Source organism: Mytilus californianus, unplaced genomic scaffold (genome assembly GCF_021869535.1).
Source record: "Mytilus californianus isolate M0D057914Y unplaced genomic scaffold, xbMytCali1.0.p SCAF_7, whole genome shotgun sequence".
NCBI classification, from domain to species: domain Eukaryota; kingdom Metazoa; phylum Mollusca; class Bivalvia; order Mytilida; family Mytilidae; genus Mytilus; species Mytilus californianus.
Window position 1 is genome coordinate 54997143 of NW_026262723.1, and position 22008 is coordinate 55019150.

General features: G+C 32.7%; 2 protein-coding genes across 2 annotated transcripts in view; one reads left to right on the forward strand and one right to left on the reverse strand.

Annotated features, from left to right (window-relative positions):
- Nucleotides 1-9891: 9891 nt before the first annotated feature.
- On the reverse strand, nucleotides 9892-16880 carry LOC127708468 (uncharacterized). Its single transcript, XM_052213335.1, has 3 exons — nucleotides 16695-16880; nucleotides 14806-16115; nucleotides 9892-9930 (listed from the first exon to the last, which is right to left on the reverse strand). Exons 2-3 carry the CDS (start codon nucleotides 16000-16002, stop codon nucleotides 9892-9894), a joined length of 1236 nt encoding a protein of 411 aa, XP_052069295.1. The 5' UTR covers nucleotides 16003-16115; nucleotides 16695-16880.
- A 668-nt stretch (nucleotides 16881-17548) lies between these two features.
- The window catches only part of LOC127709446 (uncharacterized), a 36341-nt gene continuing 31881 nt past the window's right edge, over nucleotides 17549-22008 (forward strand). Inside the window, exons 1-3 of the mRNA XM_052215001.1 lie at nucleotides 17549-17682; nucleotides 20865-20996; nucleotides 21455-21811. Coding sequence (XP_052070961.1) covers nucleotides 17604-17682; nucleotides 20865-20996; nucleotides 21455-21811 — 568 coding nt within the window. The 5' untranslated portion in view covers nucleotides 17549-17603. The remainder of the gene's footprint in view (nucleotides 17683-20864; nucleotides 20997-21454; nucleotides 21812-22008) is intronic.

Below are 22008 nucleotides of genomic sequence, written 5' to 3' on the forward strand. Positions count from 1 at the left end.
TATGTCGTTTTAGAAGGTAAAATTCTTTTTTATTCCAAGTAATGGCTCCACTGTAATATTCAATATAAATCAAATAATAACAGCTAAAATCTGTATTTCATATGTAACTACACTAATCGCAAAATAATCAGATTTTTACTTTCTGGCATGCTCGTTGTGCTTTGGGGTTCAATCGTCTGTCATGTATACGCTGTGAGTTTCTTCGAGACCCTAAATAATGATGTTTGAATCAATTAACTCCTATTGTGCTTCTTTGGAGAAATATCAGTAGACACTTTGGAATTATGAATTTTGAGGAGGAAAACATATTCAGTGTATATGAGACAATTTTTAAGAATGAAAATGGAACTATAGATTTACCAACGGAAAACACTTGTTTTGTTGTTCTCGAATCTGATAGCTGCTACATGTATCTCTTTCAAAGTTGCAAATTCACTTTTTTTAAGGGAGTTAGGCCACTTGAAAATGAAAACTTTTTATTGAAAATAGATTTGTAAGTGCTCTCCCATCTTCATTTCTTGTCAAAAATTCATTTAAGTTTAATATGAGCAATATATTTTGAAACCTGAATGATCATTGTGCTTGAGCTGAATTTCCAGCCTAGAAGTCAGCACCACTGTGGTGACATGAATTATCATTAATATTGTCATATTTATAAATAATTATTTACAAAACTTTGAATTATTCAAAATACTAAGGATTTTCTACCCCCAAAAGAGATTACCTTAGCTGTATTTGTGAAAACCTTCTGAGTGTTGGTTCCTCAATTTTCTTCAATTTTGTATTTTACATGTATTAGCTTCTCTTTTCGAGCGAGACTGATGAGTCTTTTGTAGACGAAATACCCGTCTGGCGTACAATATCATTTGGGAAGTTTTTATTGTAATACTGGCACTGAATGTGTTCGCAGAGGAGACAGTCGTAATTCCTTTTTTAGTGAGTTCTTATGGGCCAAATGGTGTAAATTATATGAGTAAAAAAACTTAAACGTCAAATCTTTATTCATGAAAATATCTGAAAGAATATTGCATTTCAGTTTCGCTATCACATTTTTGTTTGTATCTTAGCAAGCTTTTTATTCACATATTTTAGTTGCGAGCACTCATGCTGAAGGTTAACATCCAAATGCGCATTTAACACACTAAATTGATAACGGCGAATATGTGTCACATCTGTTGTTTCCTTTTAATCGATAATCAGTATTTAGAATTAGAACATCTTCAAAATATATCTTCAAGTGAAATAAACAAAAAAATGTAAAACTACATGACTTGTATGATTAAAAAGAAATGTAGGTTTTAAAAAAAATAGAAAGCTATTTCTATGTCGTTCGTAGAAATAGGTCTGTGTCAATCCAATATCTCAGTCTTTAAATCGCCCTATGTCAGAAACTCTTTTTATAAATTTAATTGTCACTGAAAATTATTTATCATATTTCGATAATCCTCTTAAAAACAAAAAAAAAAACAAAACAAAAAAAACACATTAACAAAAAAATGTTAAGACAGGAGCACATCATTTGTCCTACTTTGGACAGGGACGTGAACAGTTGACGAGGCTTCTGGTATACTTCAATGCATTTACAACAACCGTCAATACAGATTTGGCTATCATTAATACATTTGTTTCATTGCAGGTCTGACGGCTGTGATTGTGTGACAAAAACAATCACATCCCTCAAAAGAAAAGGTCATGAAAGTAGAATGAATGCGATTGGTGTATATGAATGTTCAAATATTTCTTCGAGATCATCTGACCACGCTTACGACTCGTTTCAATGTGCAAACTATTACAACATGACACATGTTACTAATTCCTCTACATGTGGACATCATGGAAATGACAGAGATATGTATATTAATCAGTTAGAGGTTGAGCCAGAGATTCGTGTCACCTGTACACATATTTGGTGTTTTTAGATAATTATCACATGACATATTTCATGTATTGTGCAGGACCTTTTTCATTAAATAAACGTTGAATGTTCAAACTGCAGCATGAAACAGAAACAAGTGATTCAATATCAAGGCAACTGTAAAATCAAAAAGCATTTCCGATTGAAGTGATGTTATCAATCTGCTTTAAATTATTATTCAATGATTCTTATCATTTTACGATTGGATCAGGCGATATTTTGTGCTAATCTGTTCATACCCATTGTCACCGATTTTGATACATTGTTCTTGTTTTTTTTAAATTGTTCTGTTATAAATTTGGCCGTTAGTTTTCAAAATTTAATTGTTTCGTATTTTTCATGTCGGAGTCTTTTACAGCCGACTATACGGTATAGGGTTTTCTCATTGTTGAAGACCGTACGGTTGCCTATTCTTACTTGCTTACATCCACTTCATTTGAACTGTGTTGGATAGTTGTCGTATGGCAATCATACCACATCTCCTTATTGTTATATATGTAGCATACTTTCCATTGCAGAGCTTGTTTATTTCCAAACTTATTTAACATTTTAACGAGTAGTAGAAAAAAGGGGTTGACCGCATTTTTGATACGTTCTACCGGGAATACTTTTTTCAAGATATTACCAGTCTGGAATAACTTTAATTCTCATTCTGACATATATCAAGATAAGTCTATGGAAGCAATGTCAGCAATCCAGGGTAGTTGATTAAATCATCACAACATATTTACTGTGTATATGGTATTTGTAGAAAGGTTAATAATAAAAATAATTAAAAAAAATATTAATTAAATGTGCATTGTTTGAGAATCTAGTAACATACACATGTTGTCTGCTATAACCCGACAAAATAAAAGGGCTACAGACAGAGTTACTTTTTAAAAGCAATGTCGCAGACATTTCTAAATTAAATTAGGGGGAATTTCGAATGTGAATTAAGCTGACGAGGATGAACTGTGGGGTTCGGGAGATAGTTCTGATACAAATTAACTGTTTTAGCATAAATCAAGCCGTATAATTTTCTCTTTTGAATTGTTTCACATTTTGTCATGAAGGGCTGACTATACGGTATGGTTTTTTTTCTTTGGTGATTTTTTGTGTTATTGCTATACAATCACTTGTCTTATATTTATGTTAGTGAAATTGACAGTTTGTGTAACAGCTATATTTGGCCAAATAGTGGCCACTAGTAAAATATCCAGCAAAGGTTCAATCAAACAAAAAAGTGAAAATAATTCATTTTGTAATTTACCAGTAGATATGCTGAAAATAATCAGGATGAAAATACGATTAAGAATCAAAATAAAACTTACCAAAGCAAATAACGGACCATGAACGATTCAGAAATATCACAAATGCTACTTTGAAATACTGAATAGGGCAACAGAATAAGAAAAACTAAATCCAATCTCAATATTTTTTTGAATATTTTCGATTTTCCTTTTAAGTGCCACAAAGGAAAGGGAAAAAAATGTAACAATTGAATATGACCCATTCTCAATTAAATCAATACAAAATAATATACGTTGGTACCTTAAGGATAAACATTAAGATTTCAACCTCATGAATGTTGATGAATATCACAAAAGCCGTCATACATTGAGCGCTAAAGTAACAAATTTAAAGTATATTGTATAGAAAATATTTCAGATGCTGTTGTCCTTCGGTAACTACTTATTTAAATTAAACTAATATGCCACCATATTCAGTTCAATCACACATTTTTTTCCAATTTTTCCATTTAGTTCAATATTTGCAACATTATCACAAAACTAGTCAATATGAAGTTAGAATATTTATCTTCCACCGGGAAATTTAGTGCTCATCGCAAATGTTTGATTGGTAATGGTTGGATATCTCGAATGCACCAGAACAAATGAGAGTTCAAAATGTATATAATGAATAACTTAACGAAAGGGTTATATGCATTTTAGATAGGTCATAAAACTTTTAAGCTTCCGGCCGTCTCTGACAAAAAACAACCATTGGCAAGATTTCTGGCTTGTGAGTGGCACTTGAAAACAATTTCTTAATTTTATCTCAGCCCTTTTCCACATTAATATAGTAATACAAATTACATAACAGATCTTCAAACAAAATACAAGGAAAGCAATACACACTATAATCGACATTTAATCTACATAGATGTAGTATTTGACGGGAAATCTCAATAAAGGCAACAGCAGTATACCGCTGTTCGAAATTCATAAATCGATTGAGAAAAAAACAAATCCGGGTTACAACATTGTACATTGTTGCAGAATATCACAACCGATATCAGCATATCTACGTCCAAATTGACATATCTTACTTAAATCTTGATGTATCTTAGTTCCAAATTGACATTTCTTAATTCCGAGTTAATATTTCTCACTTGAAGTTATATATAATTAGTACTAACGTCGCACCCCTAAATAAGAAATATCTTTATCTACTGTTATGAAGCATCTGTCGTGAAGAAACTTAAGAAATAAGATTATCAAAAATTCTCACAAATATAATTATCGACATTTAAAAAAAAAAACATTTAGATAATTGTGTACTTACTGTTTAATATAACTTTTTGAATAACTATCTACACCTACAGTTTACAATGACAATGCCATGTAATCTCAAAAGAATTAATAATAGTTTATTATTGTAACTAGTTGTTCACTGAATTGAAAAAAAAATTGTTTGTCGATTTTTACCACAACGATATTTTTCGTGTTTTGGTCATCATTTATTTTGTGAGTTGAGACTGAATAAAATAGAAGTCTTTGACATATTATTTAATATTTTAAGAAGTTGAGATACTGGCTTCTTTGGTAAATCATGATTAATGAAAACAAATTATATACGTGTATTGACAAGAGCGACACACTCATGTACACAGTCTGCTATTTTTGGCCCGAATGTCTCCAAAATGGACTATATATTTCATACTTTTTTTTATTCGCTAATTTGATGTTCAACTTTATTCTGTTTTCGGCGACAATTTCTACAGAACAGTTACATATTTCGCATGTCCTTTTTAGGATAGTCCCGTTACAATATCCTCAGCGTAACTTTGTTGTTAGGGGATGTAATCTTACAAAGTCATTCCGAAAACGAGTTAATGACTATCGGCAGGTGGTGAAAATGGAAAACTCGTACGTCTTAATATTAAATATCATACAACTGAAGAAACAATGAAATGGGATATGAATTGATTGCCGTACATTTTTTTGTCTTGGATATGTATAGAATTGAATGTGAAATGGTCTTTGAATTCACGTATACATATAATAATTATTATAAGAGAGAAAGAAAAACATACAAAGAAAATATGGAAAAAAGCAATTTACTCAAGATCCGTTCTTTTTCAAAATAATACCGTTCAAATCGAATACTTTGTTTGAATGTCCCTTTGGTATCCTTCGCCTGTCTTCTGATATACCTACAGGTTTTGTTAGTCTTTGATACGCCGACCCCCCATCCCCCCCCTCTCCCCCATTTCACACAGTAGGGGTCATTAGTTGGTGTCGAGAGTTGAAAAGGTCTATTTTTATCCTTAGCTAATGAAACAATGTAAATGTATTAATCCAAAAACCAAATTCTGCTAAAAAAAACCCAAAAAAACCCCCAAAAAAACCTGGTTAATATCGTCATTTGTTAGACATGTCTGTACAGGCACAACGTTGAAAAACTGGAACTGAACTTCGCCATCACAAACTATCTCTTTAGGTCAGTTAATATCATTATGGTTCTTTTCTCCCGTGAGCTGACAATTTAAATACTAACTGACGTCTCACGCATACGACCAACACTTTTTTATGAATATAATTCATGTAACCGGTTTGTCTGTTATTTTTGTTTTTCTTGATTATCAGTATCTAACCTATTGCTATGGCTATCTTAGATCCTTTATCATCGTAATACCCTGTACATTTGATATACAAAGAAGAAGTTGTGGTATGATTCCCAATAAGGCACCTTTCCAATAGAGACCAAATGACGTTATAGAGAAAGTCCAAATAAATGTCCATTCCTGGGAAATAATGGAGCGGAGGCCCGTAGGACCGACGGTCATTATTTCCCAGGAATGGACAGTTATTTGGACTTTCGCTAACTTAAAATACACCTTAAATATTAAGAACGAATCTTTAGATTATAACATTTAAAAAAAATTATTTCATTTTGTAATGGTTTTCTTTTCATTTCCACGTGTTGTACCCAATAATCCACAGGCAAAATCTAAGATCAAGCTGACCATCTACTCACTTAACGAAGTATTTATGAACAGTAGAATAATTACTATAAAAAGATCTTGGATTAAGTTCATCCAGATTTATGTTTTTAAGTCATTGGATACGCACGTCTTTCTTGTAGTGGGATTGAAAGGATATTTATTTGTGTCTTTAAGTGGTATTTCTAGAGAGAAAAAAACTAGTATTTATGCATATATGTTAATGGATTATGTGTGATTTTCGTTTGATAAATCTTGGATATAGAATCGTCTGATAAAAATGACATGGTAAAATAAAAACTAGAAGAAAATTTCCAGGTATGTAACACTCTAGTATAGGTTATTCAACTAATGAGGGTGTGATCGATTATAAGTCATATTTGAAACAAAATTTGATTCGATATTTCAAACCATTCTATTAAATCATATATAATTAAGCAAGAAATCAGTTTTTCATGTTTCATGCATAACCCAACATTTTTTTCTTTCCCTTTGCTCATTACAACGAAAAAAATGTTATGCATGTTTTAGCGGATAAGTCTTGAATAGCAATACAAGCAAACTGAAAATATTTTTCATTATGTCCTATTATCAGAAAGGAGGCGCGTGATTAAAAACATTTCTAGATTGCGTTTTGTAAGTCTTTAACTTGAGTGTAAAACTACGTTTTGATTTCATTAAAACATTTCAAGATTAACGCCGTCATTTGCACTGCCGATATAACTGTTATATTTGCCACTGGACAAAAACAACAGTAAAGGAATTCGATTATGTTACGCGTTTCTGTTGAAAATTGAATAAAAATCCCACCCAATATTAAATTGAAGTCTTATTCAAATGTTATCCATACCCCCTCAAATTCTGTTCATTGATACTATATTCAAATTATAACAATAAAAATCAAATAATATACCGAATACGCCATTTTGACCGTTTCAGTTTCTTGAACTATTTATTCTATTTCACCACAATATTGTTGTAGAAACTATCCGAGTAATATTTCTTTTGTTAATGTACATTTATTATTAAATAGAACAAACGATTTTTGCTGTACAAAATCAAAATACAACACTTTAAATTTCAAGCAAATGATATCTTAAACGGTAAAATTAAAATCAAATCTGTAAGTGAATATAAAAATAAGAAAATGTAGTATGATTGTCAATGAGACAACTCTCCACAAGAAACCAAATGATACAGAAATTAACAACTATATGTCACCGTACGGCCTTCAACAATGAGCAAAGCCCATACCGCATAGTCAGCTATAAAAGGCTCCGAAATGAAAAATGTAAAACAATTCAAAAGAGAATATTAACGGCCTGATTTATGTACAAAATAATGAACGAAAAACAAATATGAAATACGGCAACAAACGACAACCACTGAATTACAGGCTTCTGACTTGGGACAGGCACATACAGAATGTGGCGGGGTTAAACATGTTAGCGGGCGCCCAACCCTCCCTCTAACTTTGGACATTGGTGTAACAGTACAACATATGAACAAACTATAAACATCAGTTGAAAAGGGCTTAACTCATTCGATAGATACTATAAGCACAAAAAACAAGTAACAAAAACACAGAGTGGACGTGGCAGGGTACTTATACATCCCCACAACAAAAAAAAACTAAGTACAGATCTGAGAGTACTCGCAGTTACTGACAGCTAGTTCAAAGCCAATTACAACTAATAAAAAAAATCATGCATATAAGACTAATTTTCCTTATTGAATAATGTTAATGTGTTCAATATCACAAAATAATTCAACTGAGTAAACACATTTGATATTTTGTAGATGCACAGAAGAGGAATGGCACTCAATAGAAAATATTCGTTTTTACCCGCTTGGATACTATCCGTGACAAAAATTCAGCCACGATTTGCATTGAAAAACAGAATATGGATAATGTTGTGGAATTTTAGTGAAAACGATACTATATGTTATACAATGGAATTACGACTCGCAAATAAAACCTGTTTATAAATAATGAGATAGTTGGTGTTCATTGTATAACTACGATCCCTATTTAAAAACAACTCCATTATCAGTCGTTTTAGTAAGTTTTCATCTTCATTCAATATCGCGTTTCGTTCTTTAGGATTATTTCCATAGGTGAACACTTTTTAAGAAAGTGCCCATGGGAATATCCAAAGAGCAAAACGTCCGGATGAATGAAGATGAACAAAAGAAAATAACTCTCCATTCCTGAAAAATAATGGAGAGTTTGAACAAAAGATATACATCACAGGTGTATTTTAACTGGCTTTACAAATTATGTGCATTTTATTTTATTTCCTACTTAAAGTAAGTTACCATCCTGTTGAACTACACTGTACATTTTATACTAGTTTCGCGACATAAGGTCTGGATGGGACATTTGCGTGCACTTAAAAATAATTTAACTCAACCAAATTTTGTAGCCGTACCAGGTTCTGCAATCTGGACCGTGTATTGTTGTTTTTTTGTCTTTGTTAGTGTCTTTCTTTATTTTTCGTCGTAGTAGAATGTTTGTTGTTGGTGTTGTACGTTTTGCTGTTCAGTATTATATATTGGTGAATATTGTTATCTTTGTATGAATTATTGTTTAAAACATTTCTTTTATTTATGATAATATTACGTTCTTTGAATTATGGATGAAATTGAAATTTGTTACATCTGAAACAAAAGTCCTGGAGAGCTGACTCAATCTCTTGAAATTTCTTTATAATAACAGTTTAACCAGTAATAGAAAATTGCATTGCAATTCACAACAAATTTGTAATGAATTTGGGGTTTTTAAAGTCTTCAAACTACGTTAGTTTCAAATTCTATATTAATATGCTTCATCGTTGCAGATAATCACATAATACATATAGTAAAAAGCTACAAAGAGAAAAATAAAAATCATAAACTCAAATGCCGTAATATACCGAAAAACTACAAGAAAATAAACATTGTCAAAATGACACTCATTGACCTCCATACATTTATTTTTAAGTATAAAAATTCCTTTGAATAATTATAAGTTCAAAACATAAACAAACATGAAGTAAATAGCAAAATTAACGTAAAACAACTTTGGCATTAATTGCATTCCATAAAGTAAAAAAATATAAAAATAGAAATACAGGTGTAAAGATGGCACTCACGGCGTTCCATAGATTTTTTTACCCGCTAGCAACTCTGTACTACTAAAAAGTTAATTAGCTTAAAATTAATAAGAAAAATACAATTGCAAGAATAATATTTTAACTTTAACGCTAAAATAATTAATTATTCTAAAATAAACGGTGTACATAATGCAAAACATAAAAAATGCTGATGTAAACAAACATGACCTGTGTGCACGTTAATCGGCAGTTCAAACAAAGAAAACGTAGATAATTAATTGCTTAAACTTATCAAAAATATGAAATATTTACTTAAAGTTATAAAATAAAATAATATAAAAAATTAACTCACACTGTAGTTTACCAAAGATTGCACGAAAATCGAAAATATCGAAAGCGAAACACAATCTTTCTTCACAATGCCATGTGGGAATCTAAATGAAACTGATAAGAAATAACACGTGTTTCAAACAGTAAAAGCACGTGTAAAAATGCGGGAAATTTGAATTATCAAAAATAAGTATATTAATAAAATGTTGTGGTATATGACACTCCCCGTCTGATATAACAATATCACCCTAGGTTTTAAACAAAAATACTTAAGACTTCAAGTATGAGCTAAAAAACCTCGTTAACAAAAATCTCAAAAAGAAAATTAACTAGACTACCTAAATCTAAGGCACATTTTTGAAACTACTATCTAAAATGTTAAACTAAAAAAGTCAATGTACATATCAACAGTTCAAATATTGTTCAATAGTATCACTCAGACAATAGCTTCACAATCTCTGTTATCGGACGAACATAAATAACTGGTTTTCCTTGTTTAATAACTCTCACTTCTATTTTCCTTATAAAATTGTCGTTTTCGCTGGCGAATGTTCTTAATATTGTTCCAATTGGCCATTCGGTCCTAACCATGTCTTTTTCTCGCATAAGAATAATGTCGCCCTGTTTCAAATTTGTCACTTCCTTTTTCCACTTTTGTCTCTTTTGTAATGTTTGCAGATATTCCCTACTCCAACGTTTCCAAAATATCTCAGCTAATGTCTGAACATATTTCCAGTGTGATTGGTACATACATGTAGTTGATGTTATATTTTCAAAGCTATCTCCCTGATCAGATGTTTTCTGAGTTAATAATAGAGGTGTCAGAATTGTAGGATTCTCAGAATCAGTGGAGACTGGTACAATCGGTCGGGCGTTTATAATGGCTGTTACCTCTGCCATAAATGTTGTTAGAACTTCGTGAGTCAAATTCTTGTATCTCACGTCGAAAAGCATGTTATTTAGAATTTTACGAGCTATTCCAATCATTCGCTCCCATGAGCCACCCATGTGAGAAGAATGAGGCGTATTAAATTTCCATATTGTCTTATTCTTGTTGAGAAGTGTTTTTACTTCGCCATCTTCAACGTTTAATGCATCGATTTGCAGGGCGTCGGTACATCCAACGAAGTTCGAACCTCTGTCAGAACGGAATTCTTGCACTTTGCCTCGAAGTGCATAGAATCGGCGTAGAGCGTTGATGAAAGAAGAGGAACTCATTTCTTCTATTACCTCTATATGGACTGCTCTAGATGCTAAGCATGTAAATAAGACTGCCCATCTCTAAGAATTTGCTACACCTCCTCTAGTGCGTCTGGTTACTATGGTCCATGGCCCAAAAACATCTACACCAACAAAACTAAACGGTGCACATGGCGATAATCTTACGTCTGGTAAATCGGCCATTTTCTGTTCACTCAACGAACCTCGAAGTCGTCGACATTTAACGCATTCAAAAATTATAGATGAGACCAGTCGTTTGCAGCCTGTAATCCACCACCCAGCAGATCGAATGTTACCTTCAGTAAGATGTCTCCCTTGATGTTGTACATCGTAATGGTAGTGACGGACAAGCAAAGTAGCAATATGATGTTTTCCAGAAATAAGGATCGGTGTTTTTTCTTTTGATGTGATTTTAGCATTTCGAAGTCTTCCCCCTACTTTCAAAATTCCATTTTCGTCCAAGACGGGACTCAAAGATAACACGAAACTGTTGTTAGGCAGAGGCCTTTTATTTCTGAGACACTCGATTTCTCTACCAAAGTCCTCCTTTTGAACTTCTATAATGATAAAAATTTCAGCTTTTCGATGAGCGTCAAGCTCGTTTGACTCCAAATTGTCCTTTAATTTGTTGTGAGAGTAACTACTAGCAAGTCGCTGTAGGCGTGAAATGGTACGAAATAATTACCACCAATTGGAGAATCGGTTGAATCTTTGTGACCCAAGGGTATCACATTTTAAAACAGATTTTATGACTTGTATTTCTGTTTTCAATTCTTTGTCAGTGTTAGGATTTATGAGAGGAAAAGTAGTAGCAATGCTTTGACTAAGCGTGTCAGATTCCTGTAAAAATGTGGGTCCTGTAAGCCAAGAACTAGTTTGTAGCTGATCTGCAAATATAAGTCTTGTTCCAATATCGGCTGGATTAAGATCAGTATTTACATCCGTCCATTGTTCCGGTTTTGAAGCTTTCCTAATTTTACCAACTCGGTTTGCAACATAGACTTGAAAACGTCTAACTTGTTTGTTAATGTAAACTAGCAATACCTTACTATCTGTATAGTACTTTATCTCAGCCGAGTTCATATCTAGATGTTCACAGAATATCTCTCCTATTTCAACAGTCATAACTGCGGCACATAGTTCTAATCGTGGTATTGTATGGCCATGTTTTGGTGCCACTTTGCATTTTCCGAATACGAAACCGGTGTTCATAGAAAACTCTGCGTTAGATGTTCTCAAAAAAGCTACACTTGCTATTGCCTGTTCTGAGGCGTCCGAGAAAATGTGTAACTGCTTGTCCAAGCTTGTACAGAAAGACGATTCTACAAATGTTCTTCGTATTGAAAATTGTTCTATTGGCCTTAAAGAGTTTCTCCATTCAAGCCATTTTTGCTGAATATCATTAGATAGTGGTAAGTCCCAGTCAGTGGTTTCGGCAATTATATCTCTCATTAGAATTCTACCTTGTAGAATGACAGGGGCGATAAAACCTAATGGGTCGAACAAGCTATTTATTGATGATAACACACCTCTACGTGTTATAGGTTTCTCTTCGTTTGATAATTTGTAGCTAAACGAGTCCTGTTGCAAGTCCCAACTCATTCCAAGACTGTGCTGAATAGGTAGCTCATCTTCGTTTAGATCTAAGGTTTTGAGCTCTTTAGCCAACTCATCTGGATTGAATGCGTTCATAACTTTTTCACTGTTCGATGCAATTTTATGAAGTTTCAATTTTCCGTTTTCAAGTAGAGATTGCTGAGTCCTTTTAAGGACACTGATAGCTTCTTCCTCATTTGTAAAATTAGCCAGTCCGTCATCCACATGAAAATTTCTATTAACGTATTCTTTGACATCGCTTTCGGTTTGTTCATTTTCAACACATTTCCTTAGCCCGTATGTGGCAATTGCTGGTGACGGTGTGTTCCCAAAAACGTGGACACACATTCTGTATTCTATAAGCTGCTGTCCAGGAATGTTGTTCTTGTACCAAAAGAATCGTAAATAGTTACGGTGTGCACTGTTTATCTTGAAACAATAAAACATTTGCTTCATGTCGGCGATTACAGCAATTCTTTCTTTTCTGAATCTAAGCAATACTCCAACAAAACTATTTGTAAAATCCGGTCCAGAGAGTAGAACATTATTACAGGATATGCCATCCTGTTTAGCCGAAGAATCGAAAACAACTCTAATTTTATCTTTTTTCTTAGGGTGGTACACTCCAAATAAAGGCAGATACCAACATTCTTCGCCTTGTTTCAAAATTGGAGCTTCTTCTGCATGACCATTACGAAACACGTTGCCCATGAATTCTACAAAATGCTGACGCTTACTCGTACATTTTTTAAGAGACTGTTCGAGCATTCTAGCCCTTCTTAATGCTTGAGATCTGTTGTCAGGTAATCGAGGTCTATTCTTCCGGAACGGTAAAGGAGCACTCCAATTGCCTGTTTCACCTTTGACAAATTTTTTGTCCATGATGTCTATAAATACATGGTCTTCTATGGACATGCCAATCTTATTATCGTCCTTTGTCCTGTGGAAAATCTGATCTTCCACGGTATCTTGGTGATTGCGTATGTTGACAGTTTCTGTGACGTTAAAGACGTTTTTACATACATCAAAGGATGTCGGCCTCCCATTGTTTAGAATGTTTGTTTTATACATGTTTACTTTCGAATTAGGCTTGTGCGTTTGGTCTGAGCATACTTCACCGATAATGCCCCATCCTAAACTGAGTCGTTGTGCAAATGGCGTGTTTTGAGCTCCTGTTTTTGCTCATAGACGTGGTGTGCATCGGCCAAGTCTCTGCCGATCAATAAGAGAATATGTGCATCAGGATCTATAGGCGGTAATGTAATACGCTTCAAGTGTTCGTAATATTTTGTGATTTCTGGCACTGGAATTTCTTTTCTTGTTTCAGGAATGTCGTTGCATTCAATTACAGTAGGTAAATCCATTCTTATTCGTCCATCTATATGTTCTACGACTAACCCGCTAGCAAGACGGCCTTGTTTCTAGACACTTCCTGCACAGGAAGATAAAGTGTAAGGTTGAACAGCTGAATCTATATTTAGTGCATCGAATAACTCTGTACGGCCTAGTGAACGATTACTTTGATCGTCCATTAAAGCATAAAGATGTACGGATTTCTCAGGTTCGTCTTTCTTGTAAACATTGACAAGTACCACCTTTGAACAGGATTTTCCAGAAAATCCTTCCCCACAAATTGCAGTACACTTCGTTTCTACATTTTGAAGCAATGATCCCTCACCGCCATGAGAGGAAACGGGTTCTATTTCTCTTGTAGTTTGATCATTCCTATCAATATGCATAGCTGTTGAATGTCGGTTACTTCCGCAATCTTTGCATGTGACGGACTCCTTACAATCTCGAGATATGTGCGTTGCTGACTCGCAACATTTGTAACAGATGTTATTTTCTCGAAGAATTTTCTTTCTGTCATTTGTACTTTTTATTCGGAATCCTCTACAGCTGTTCAACGAGTGTTTTGAATGGTGAATAGGACATTCTGTAAGTTTTTCAGTCGAGCTAGTAGATTTAAACTGTTTTTCTTGTGATACATCTGTCTTTCTAGCTGTGACTTTGTTGTTATATCTATTGTTGTTAGGATACGATTTTGTGTGTTGAGGTTTGGTGTCTTCTTTAAAAGCAAAGCCTGGGTCATTGAATTGTTTGCACATTTCTCTGATGAAACCGACGAAAAACGGAAATGGTGGATACAGTGCGGTATGGTTTTGCTTGTATCGCATGGCTCTATCAATCCATTTGTTCTGAATCCCATATGGTAATTTAGTAATCACGGTGTTAACGCCTAGCGAAGTATCAAAGTAAGACAATAACTGTGCGTATCTTTCGTCCTCTTTCAGGGATTCGATTTCTGTTAAAATGTCGCTAAGTTCATATAATTTCTTGTGGTCTTTGTTGGTAATTATTGGAAATTTATTCAATTTTGATTTCACATTCGTTTCAATCATTTCTGGTCCGCCATATCTCTCTTCAAGTCTTTCCCATACCCGCTTCAGACATTTTACTGGGTCTCTTGCATTGGCTAACCTTAGACTTTCTGCATGTCTTGATGATTCTGGCCCATGCCATTTCATCAATAAATCAAGTTCCTCACGAGCGTTGACGCTAAGTTCTTGAGTTATATTGGAAAACGAAGCTTTCCAAACATGATAAGACTCTGCTTGATCCTTAAATTTCATAAAACGAGACATCAATAAATCCTTCTTTAATAAGAACTTTGAGAGTTCGTTTGCCACGGAAACGTTGTTGATTTCATAATTTGTTTGTCTAATATCTTCGGATTTAGGTTCAAACGGTGCGGCGTGAACGTTGAACTCTGGAGGTTGCATTTGTTGAGGATTTGTATATCCTGATTTCATTATTTCCTGTTGTCCCTGTAGATACCTCTCGATGTGTTGACGAGGATCAACAACTGACGCCATGGATCTACCACTAGCTCGTGATCCCTCCATCTCCAACTCTTCACGGACGGCATTAAACTCAGCTTCAGCAATTGCAAATTCTTTCTCTGATTTTAAAAGTTCCATTTGTAACTTTGCTTCGACTTTCTTCTTTAATAATTCTGCTTTTGTTTTAAGTTCTTCCTCTTCAAGCTTAAATTGTAATCTTTCAAGTTCTGCCTCTTTACTTACAAAGCGCAGATTCGTCTTAGCAGCATCCATTTTTGCTCTTTGTTTAATTAGCATTGAACTTGCGGAGGAGGATCTAGATTTTCTACCAGTAGCGAAAGATTTTGCTGATTGTGCCTGCTTCAATTTAATGTCGATCTCATTTAAAAATGTTTTAGCCTTTGACATTATACTTTTGTAGATTAATTTTTGTGTCGCCTCTTCCCGGGCGCTCTCTGCGGTTCTGTATCTGTTCAGAAAGCCGATGAATTTTTCTGAAATTTGTTGATATTTTGACAGTTCCGTTTTAATTCTGTCTGGCAATAATTTAACCTCTGATGTTTCTAGTTCTTCTGAGTAGTAACTATTGATTAAGATATCTAGGTTCTTCCTATAGTGGATTAGCTCCGCAGTGTATTTTTCAACGTCTTTTTCGTACATTTCCTGTCCCCCGGACGTTAACTTTCTCACCCGTTTTGGCTTTACGTCTTCATGTGATTGTGTTTTAACTGAATCATCAATAATAAACGGTAGGTTGCCTTGACCGTCATCGTTTATTTCATCTTCAGTTTCCATAAAATAAAGGATACAGTCTTTTTACTTTTAAGTCTTCAAACTACGTTAGTTTCAAATTCTTTATTAATATGCTTCATCGTTGCAGATAATCACATAATACATATAGTAAAAAGCTACAAAGAGAAAAATAAAAAATCATAAACTCAAATGCCGTAATTTACCGAAAAATTACAAGAAAATAAACATTGTCAAAATGACACTCATTGACCTCCATACATTTATTTTTAAGTATAAAAATTCCTTTGAATAATTATAAGTTCAAAACATAAACAAACATGAAGTAAATAGCAAAATTAACGTAAAACAACTTTGGCATTAATTGCATTCCATAAAGTAAAAAAATATAAAAATAGGAATACAGGTGTAAAGATGGCACTCACGGCGTTCCATAGATTTTGTACCCGCTAGCAACTCTGTACTACTAAAAAGTTATTTAGCTTAAATTTAATAAGAAAAATACAATTGCAAGAATAAAATTTTAACTTTAACGCTAAAATAATTAATTATTCTAAAATAAACGGTGTACATAATGCAAAACATACAAAATGCTGATGTAAACAAACATGACCTGTGTGCACGTTAATCGGCAGTTCAAACAAAGAAAACGTAGATAATTAATTGCTTAAACTTATCAAAAATATGAAATATTTACTTAAAGTTATAAAATAAAATAATATAAAAAATTAACTCACACTGTAGTTTACCAAAGATTGCACGAAAATCGAAACTATCGAAAGCGAAACACAATCTTTCTTCACAATGCCATGTGGGAATCTAAATGAAACTGATAAGAAATAACACGTGTTTCAAACAGTAAAAGCACGTGTAAAAATGCGGGAAATTTGAATTATCAAAAATAAGTATATTAATAAAATGTTGTGGTACATGACAGGGTTCAAGATAATAAGAAAGCAAACATATAACACATCATATAAAAGGTGGTACATAACACTACAAGGGAAACAACTCTGTAAAAATCAGCTGAACGTTTTAATCACGTTCTATTGTTAAGGAATTATAAAGCTTCTGAATGATCAAAATTAGTGTTTGTCAAACTGCTATATATCCAATGAAATTTATCCGATAAAGTGTGTGGTTCAAGTTTTTTGAAATTTTTATATTTCTGTCAAAGGGTCAAAGTAAATATTTTGTCAAAATTTTATGAAAATTAAACAAACCAAATTAATTTTAGTCAAGTTGTTTGGTACCACCTTAAGTCACCAAAATTAATAGGAGCTTGTCAATATGATAGGTTATACTATTTATGAATCAATTTTAAAAAAAAAGTTGAAGAAATCATGATAACTTTCAATTAAGTTATTTATAACAAAAATTTGTAAAGTATATATCTTGAAGGATTTAATTCTATTCAAGCTATTTACAGTGATTTAAAGTCATGGTTGAAAGGATTTTATACACACAACAGAACAGGAAAGTCACTGTATTTTCTAACAAAAATGTAAAATACTTCCCACGTCAATTATATTATATGTTGTTTTTAAGTGTAGAATTTCAGTTATCTTACCACACACATTAACAAACTAATTCTTGTTAAACATTACACTTCCTGAACGTTACTACAAGTATCCGATATATTTAAAATGAATCACTTGCGGATATATGTATTCTCAATATTTATACTTTTTCAAAGTTTTAATATATCAACGATAAATACAGCAGGTAGGATTTTTTCTTTTACAATCATGTGACATTTGAATAATTCATTTTTAACTTACATGCTGTATATATTTTGTAATCACATCGATTGACGAACTGCGGAGAATTTTGAACATGTTAGTACCAACTTAAGAAGCATACCACAGACAGACATGTCGTCTATCTAGGACACGTTATTTTGACCTCTTCCCTTTCAGTCTTGTCACTAGTACCGATACAACATGGCTGTAACTGTTATAAATGAGATGCAAAAACTATGAACTTGAAACCCTTAAGTGTAACCTGACGAGGCCAGCTCGACACAACCGAGGTAAACATGTACAGGAAACCATCATTCCACGACATAATACGCCAAAATCAATATATCAGAGAATTCAAGTTTTATTGCAGTTTTCATCCTGACAATTTGCCAAAAAAAAATGATAAAAAAAAATTTCGTCTAAATCCGTGTGTTTTAAATGTCAATGATACACAGATTATAGAAGACAATTGTTATGGTGAAAATTCCTTTCTGGTGGATTACAACTTTACATCAACATGTTTACGGGAGTTTAGATACATACATCTATCATATACATGTAAACACGGTACTTAATATTTTCAAATCATTTCTATATTCACCTTTTCTTTATAAGTATAAAAACCGGTGAGGCAAAGAAATAAAACACAAGAATTTTAAATTACTTTCTTTTATTCTAAAAAACTGAAAATAACTTCCTTGGAGTTCGGTATTTTTGCTATTTGAGTTTTTGAGTCCGAGGAGCTGTTCTTAAATTAACTTCATAAGGAACGTTTAATACAACTATCTGAAAACCAAATATAACCAAAAATGCAGGAGCCTGTAAAGAACTATATAACCACGTGCACAAGCTATCTAAACTAACAGCCAAAATCCATATAAGGTCAATATTGCCTGAGGGTGTTGGAACTTTATTTTTTGAATAAGTCTTACATTCATAAAAGAACAATGTTAGAAAGATCTATTTCTCAAAAGAACGCTTCAATGTATCTTGCTAAAGTCAAACTCAATTACAAATCAAGATAATAAAACTTGCGTTGTTGTCTATAGTTGCTTTTTCCCCTTTTTCATTTAATACATATAAAATCAAACAACAATTTTGTATAACAAATCTTCAAAGTATACATATAAAACTATTTGTTGTTTGAACATATATATATACTTATTTCAATGTTATAACAATTTGGCGTATTTCATGTGAATATTCGATATAATATATCAACGGTACCTTCATCAGGCAACTTTCAAAATGGATGCAATATCAACATCATCGCTCCTCATAGTTTACAAGACCCAACTTACAGTTTCGTGTGCCAAGTACAATGTATTATAAAACCTGATTTTCTTTACAAAGTGAGGTGAGGTCCTGTCCATGTTAACCTTTAGAGTCTGCTGCTTGATCTAGTGCATACTCTTTTCAACTGCTCATCTACAATGAGTCATTTCTAGCTAAGCTTTGCTAATGTTAATGTACTTGAAACTCATCGCGGACATCAATAATTTGAAATGATTTCATAAAATCACATATTGTATTGCTATACCGATATAAATAGATTTTTTGTCCATCTGTTAAAAAAAAATTTCAAGAGTTTAATGCTAATCTCGGTAATTGTAATTAGAATTAGAAATGTGGCTTTTCTTTAAATCAATAGAATTTTTGTATTGTCTTTTTGGCCGAGAATTGTTTATCCTTCTGGAGCCAAAATGTACAAAATTACATAAGGTTCTATTGCATGTTGTGTAGCTCAATTATTACTTGTTTCTTTTTTAAATCTTTCTTTATGTCATTGTGTTGCTATTTTTTGACTCTAGAATTCAAATCCTCGGCAATTCTGTATCATTCTATCCTCGAGTACTGGAAGTTGTTGGCTTACATGTAGTCTCTGGCTGTGCCTAAGCCGTTACAATTGGTATTTGCTACCTCTTGATTCGTGAATGGGCATATTCAGAGATGTCTTGATTATATGCACCATACCTTATTTACTTAACCGAAAACTATTAAATTTTGAATTTCCAATTGCGAGATTTAGTAACTGAAAAAAATACTTTCAGATTTTTATTTCAGTTGCTAAAAATTTACATTTTGTAATTCCAATTGCAAAATGATCCGCCTCTGATTTGTATTTTTCATATATTAAGTACTATAATATAAATTCATCTACAATTACCTTTTTGTTACATATATTTGCAATTTACTATTAAGTCATTTTCTATGTTTAAAAACATGAAATCTCCATTTCATACTACGTCCTACTCAAAACACCAATACGGTAAATCGATATATATTCATTTGATTTTGCATTATTGCCTTAGAGAAAATTTTCCACTAGGATTTTGTAGATTTGACGAAAGTATCATCAAATAATATCACATTGAAACGTATTAATTTTCAGATTGATTATTACTCTTTCAGAGTATCTGAGTTCTTTTCAATTTTTTTGCTATCTTTTGCTATCTGATCGTCTTTTCTTTTGATAGTGGATTAAGCAAGTCGATGTCCTTTACATCCCTCTATAAAAGGATATTACAAAAGATAATGATTTCATTACAACTGAAAGCTACTAATCATGGGTTAAAATTGTAATGTTGGAAGTGAAATGTTTTTGCCATTTTTTTTTGGTACCTGCAAAATTAAGTCTATGTTCTTGATGTAGTGACCATTTTTATAGTAGGACATCCTTCTAATGAGTCCATTAATTTTATTTACGACATGAACTTAATTTATATTTATATAAAATACAACTACAACTTTATAGACCTACCATCCATTCTACAAATATCTAAGGTGATCATTATGTGCATAGGAGCAATTCGTCATTAAATATCGTTCGCCTTGAGCTGCTTACTTTTCATGATAGGTAGTCAGTTTAACTATTTGAAGTATCATAATACGAATATTTCCATGCATTAATAGATTGAAGTATAGTATCATAAACACATTTTTATTTGTCAATTCACTTTATTTTGATTGTTCAAATAGTGTTGTTGCAGTTTAAAATAAGATTTAATTTGGCTTGTATTTATATCGGGTTTAATGATATTGAAATTGGTAAAGAAAGGATCTTTAGTGAAAACATGTTTTATTTTATTATTGTTATATACGACTTATAATTACATGATATATATATATATATATTAACTGATAATCAAATTCAACTCATTTCAGAAAACGGAACAAGCATAAGTACGTTTGAGAAGGATTTTGGAGATTGGATGAACATGATGAACGTATCTTCAAATAGTTTCACATGGCATCGTAGAAATTTATTGATAGATCATACCATGATATCAAGACCAGGTATGAACAACTTGTATAAGAGAGGCGAAAGATATCAAAAGGACATTCAAACTCCTAAGTCGAAAACAAACTGACAACGCCATGGTTAAAAAAGAAAAAAAAAAAAACCCAGACAAACAACAGTACACAAATCACAACAAAATAGAATAAAGACGGAGCAACATCTTTATCTTTGCTTTCATTCTCAATCAAACCATCTCATGCAGGTCTATTTTGTGTACAAGACGCGATATCATTCATTGTATGACATGTATTTGTATTTTGTCGTGTATTTTATCAAAGGGTAGACTATGCTACCCATTTGTGTTACTATAAAAGGAGAGTTATACTATACCATGTCTCCTGGCATTAATTTAAATTGCTGAATATTCATAAAAAAAATGAAAATTGCTTGACATTTCATACGATTTTACATGTTGTAGATGAATGCGTGAATATAATTCATATCTTTCTTTCAGGCTCTTACGGTTATAGTATGTATGTTATTTCTTACTCTGGTAGAGCTGGTACAGAACGTATTGCCACGGATAATGAATTCATGGAACCCATATGTTTGTCACTTTGGTACCAAATTTATCAAAATAGTTATGATTGCTCTTTTAGTATTTTCAAGATTTCTGACGAAAATCAGGCTTTACTATTTACCGCGGAGGGTAATTCTACATCTTTAGGCCAATGGATCAACATATCGGTAGATGTATATGAACAAGTTCCTTTCAAGATAACCTTGGAAGCACACTTCAAGTATAGTAATTCAAAAGTAGTACGTGCTATTCTGGTAGATGATACATCGATAGCGCATAGGCATTGTCAAGGTAAATGTGAACTAGGATAATATCAACAAAAGCTAACATAAATGTAAAATAATTAAGTGAAAATAGAGGCTTTTTAATTATACATTGATAGTTATTATTTGCCTAATTAATTGTCAAGATGTTGCATTCAGTTCTCTGGAAAAAAATTGTTAAGTGATAGACAGGTTAGGAAATTATCTATTGAATGACAGATTTCA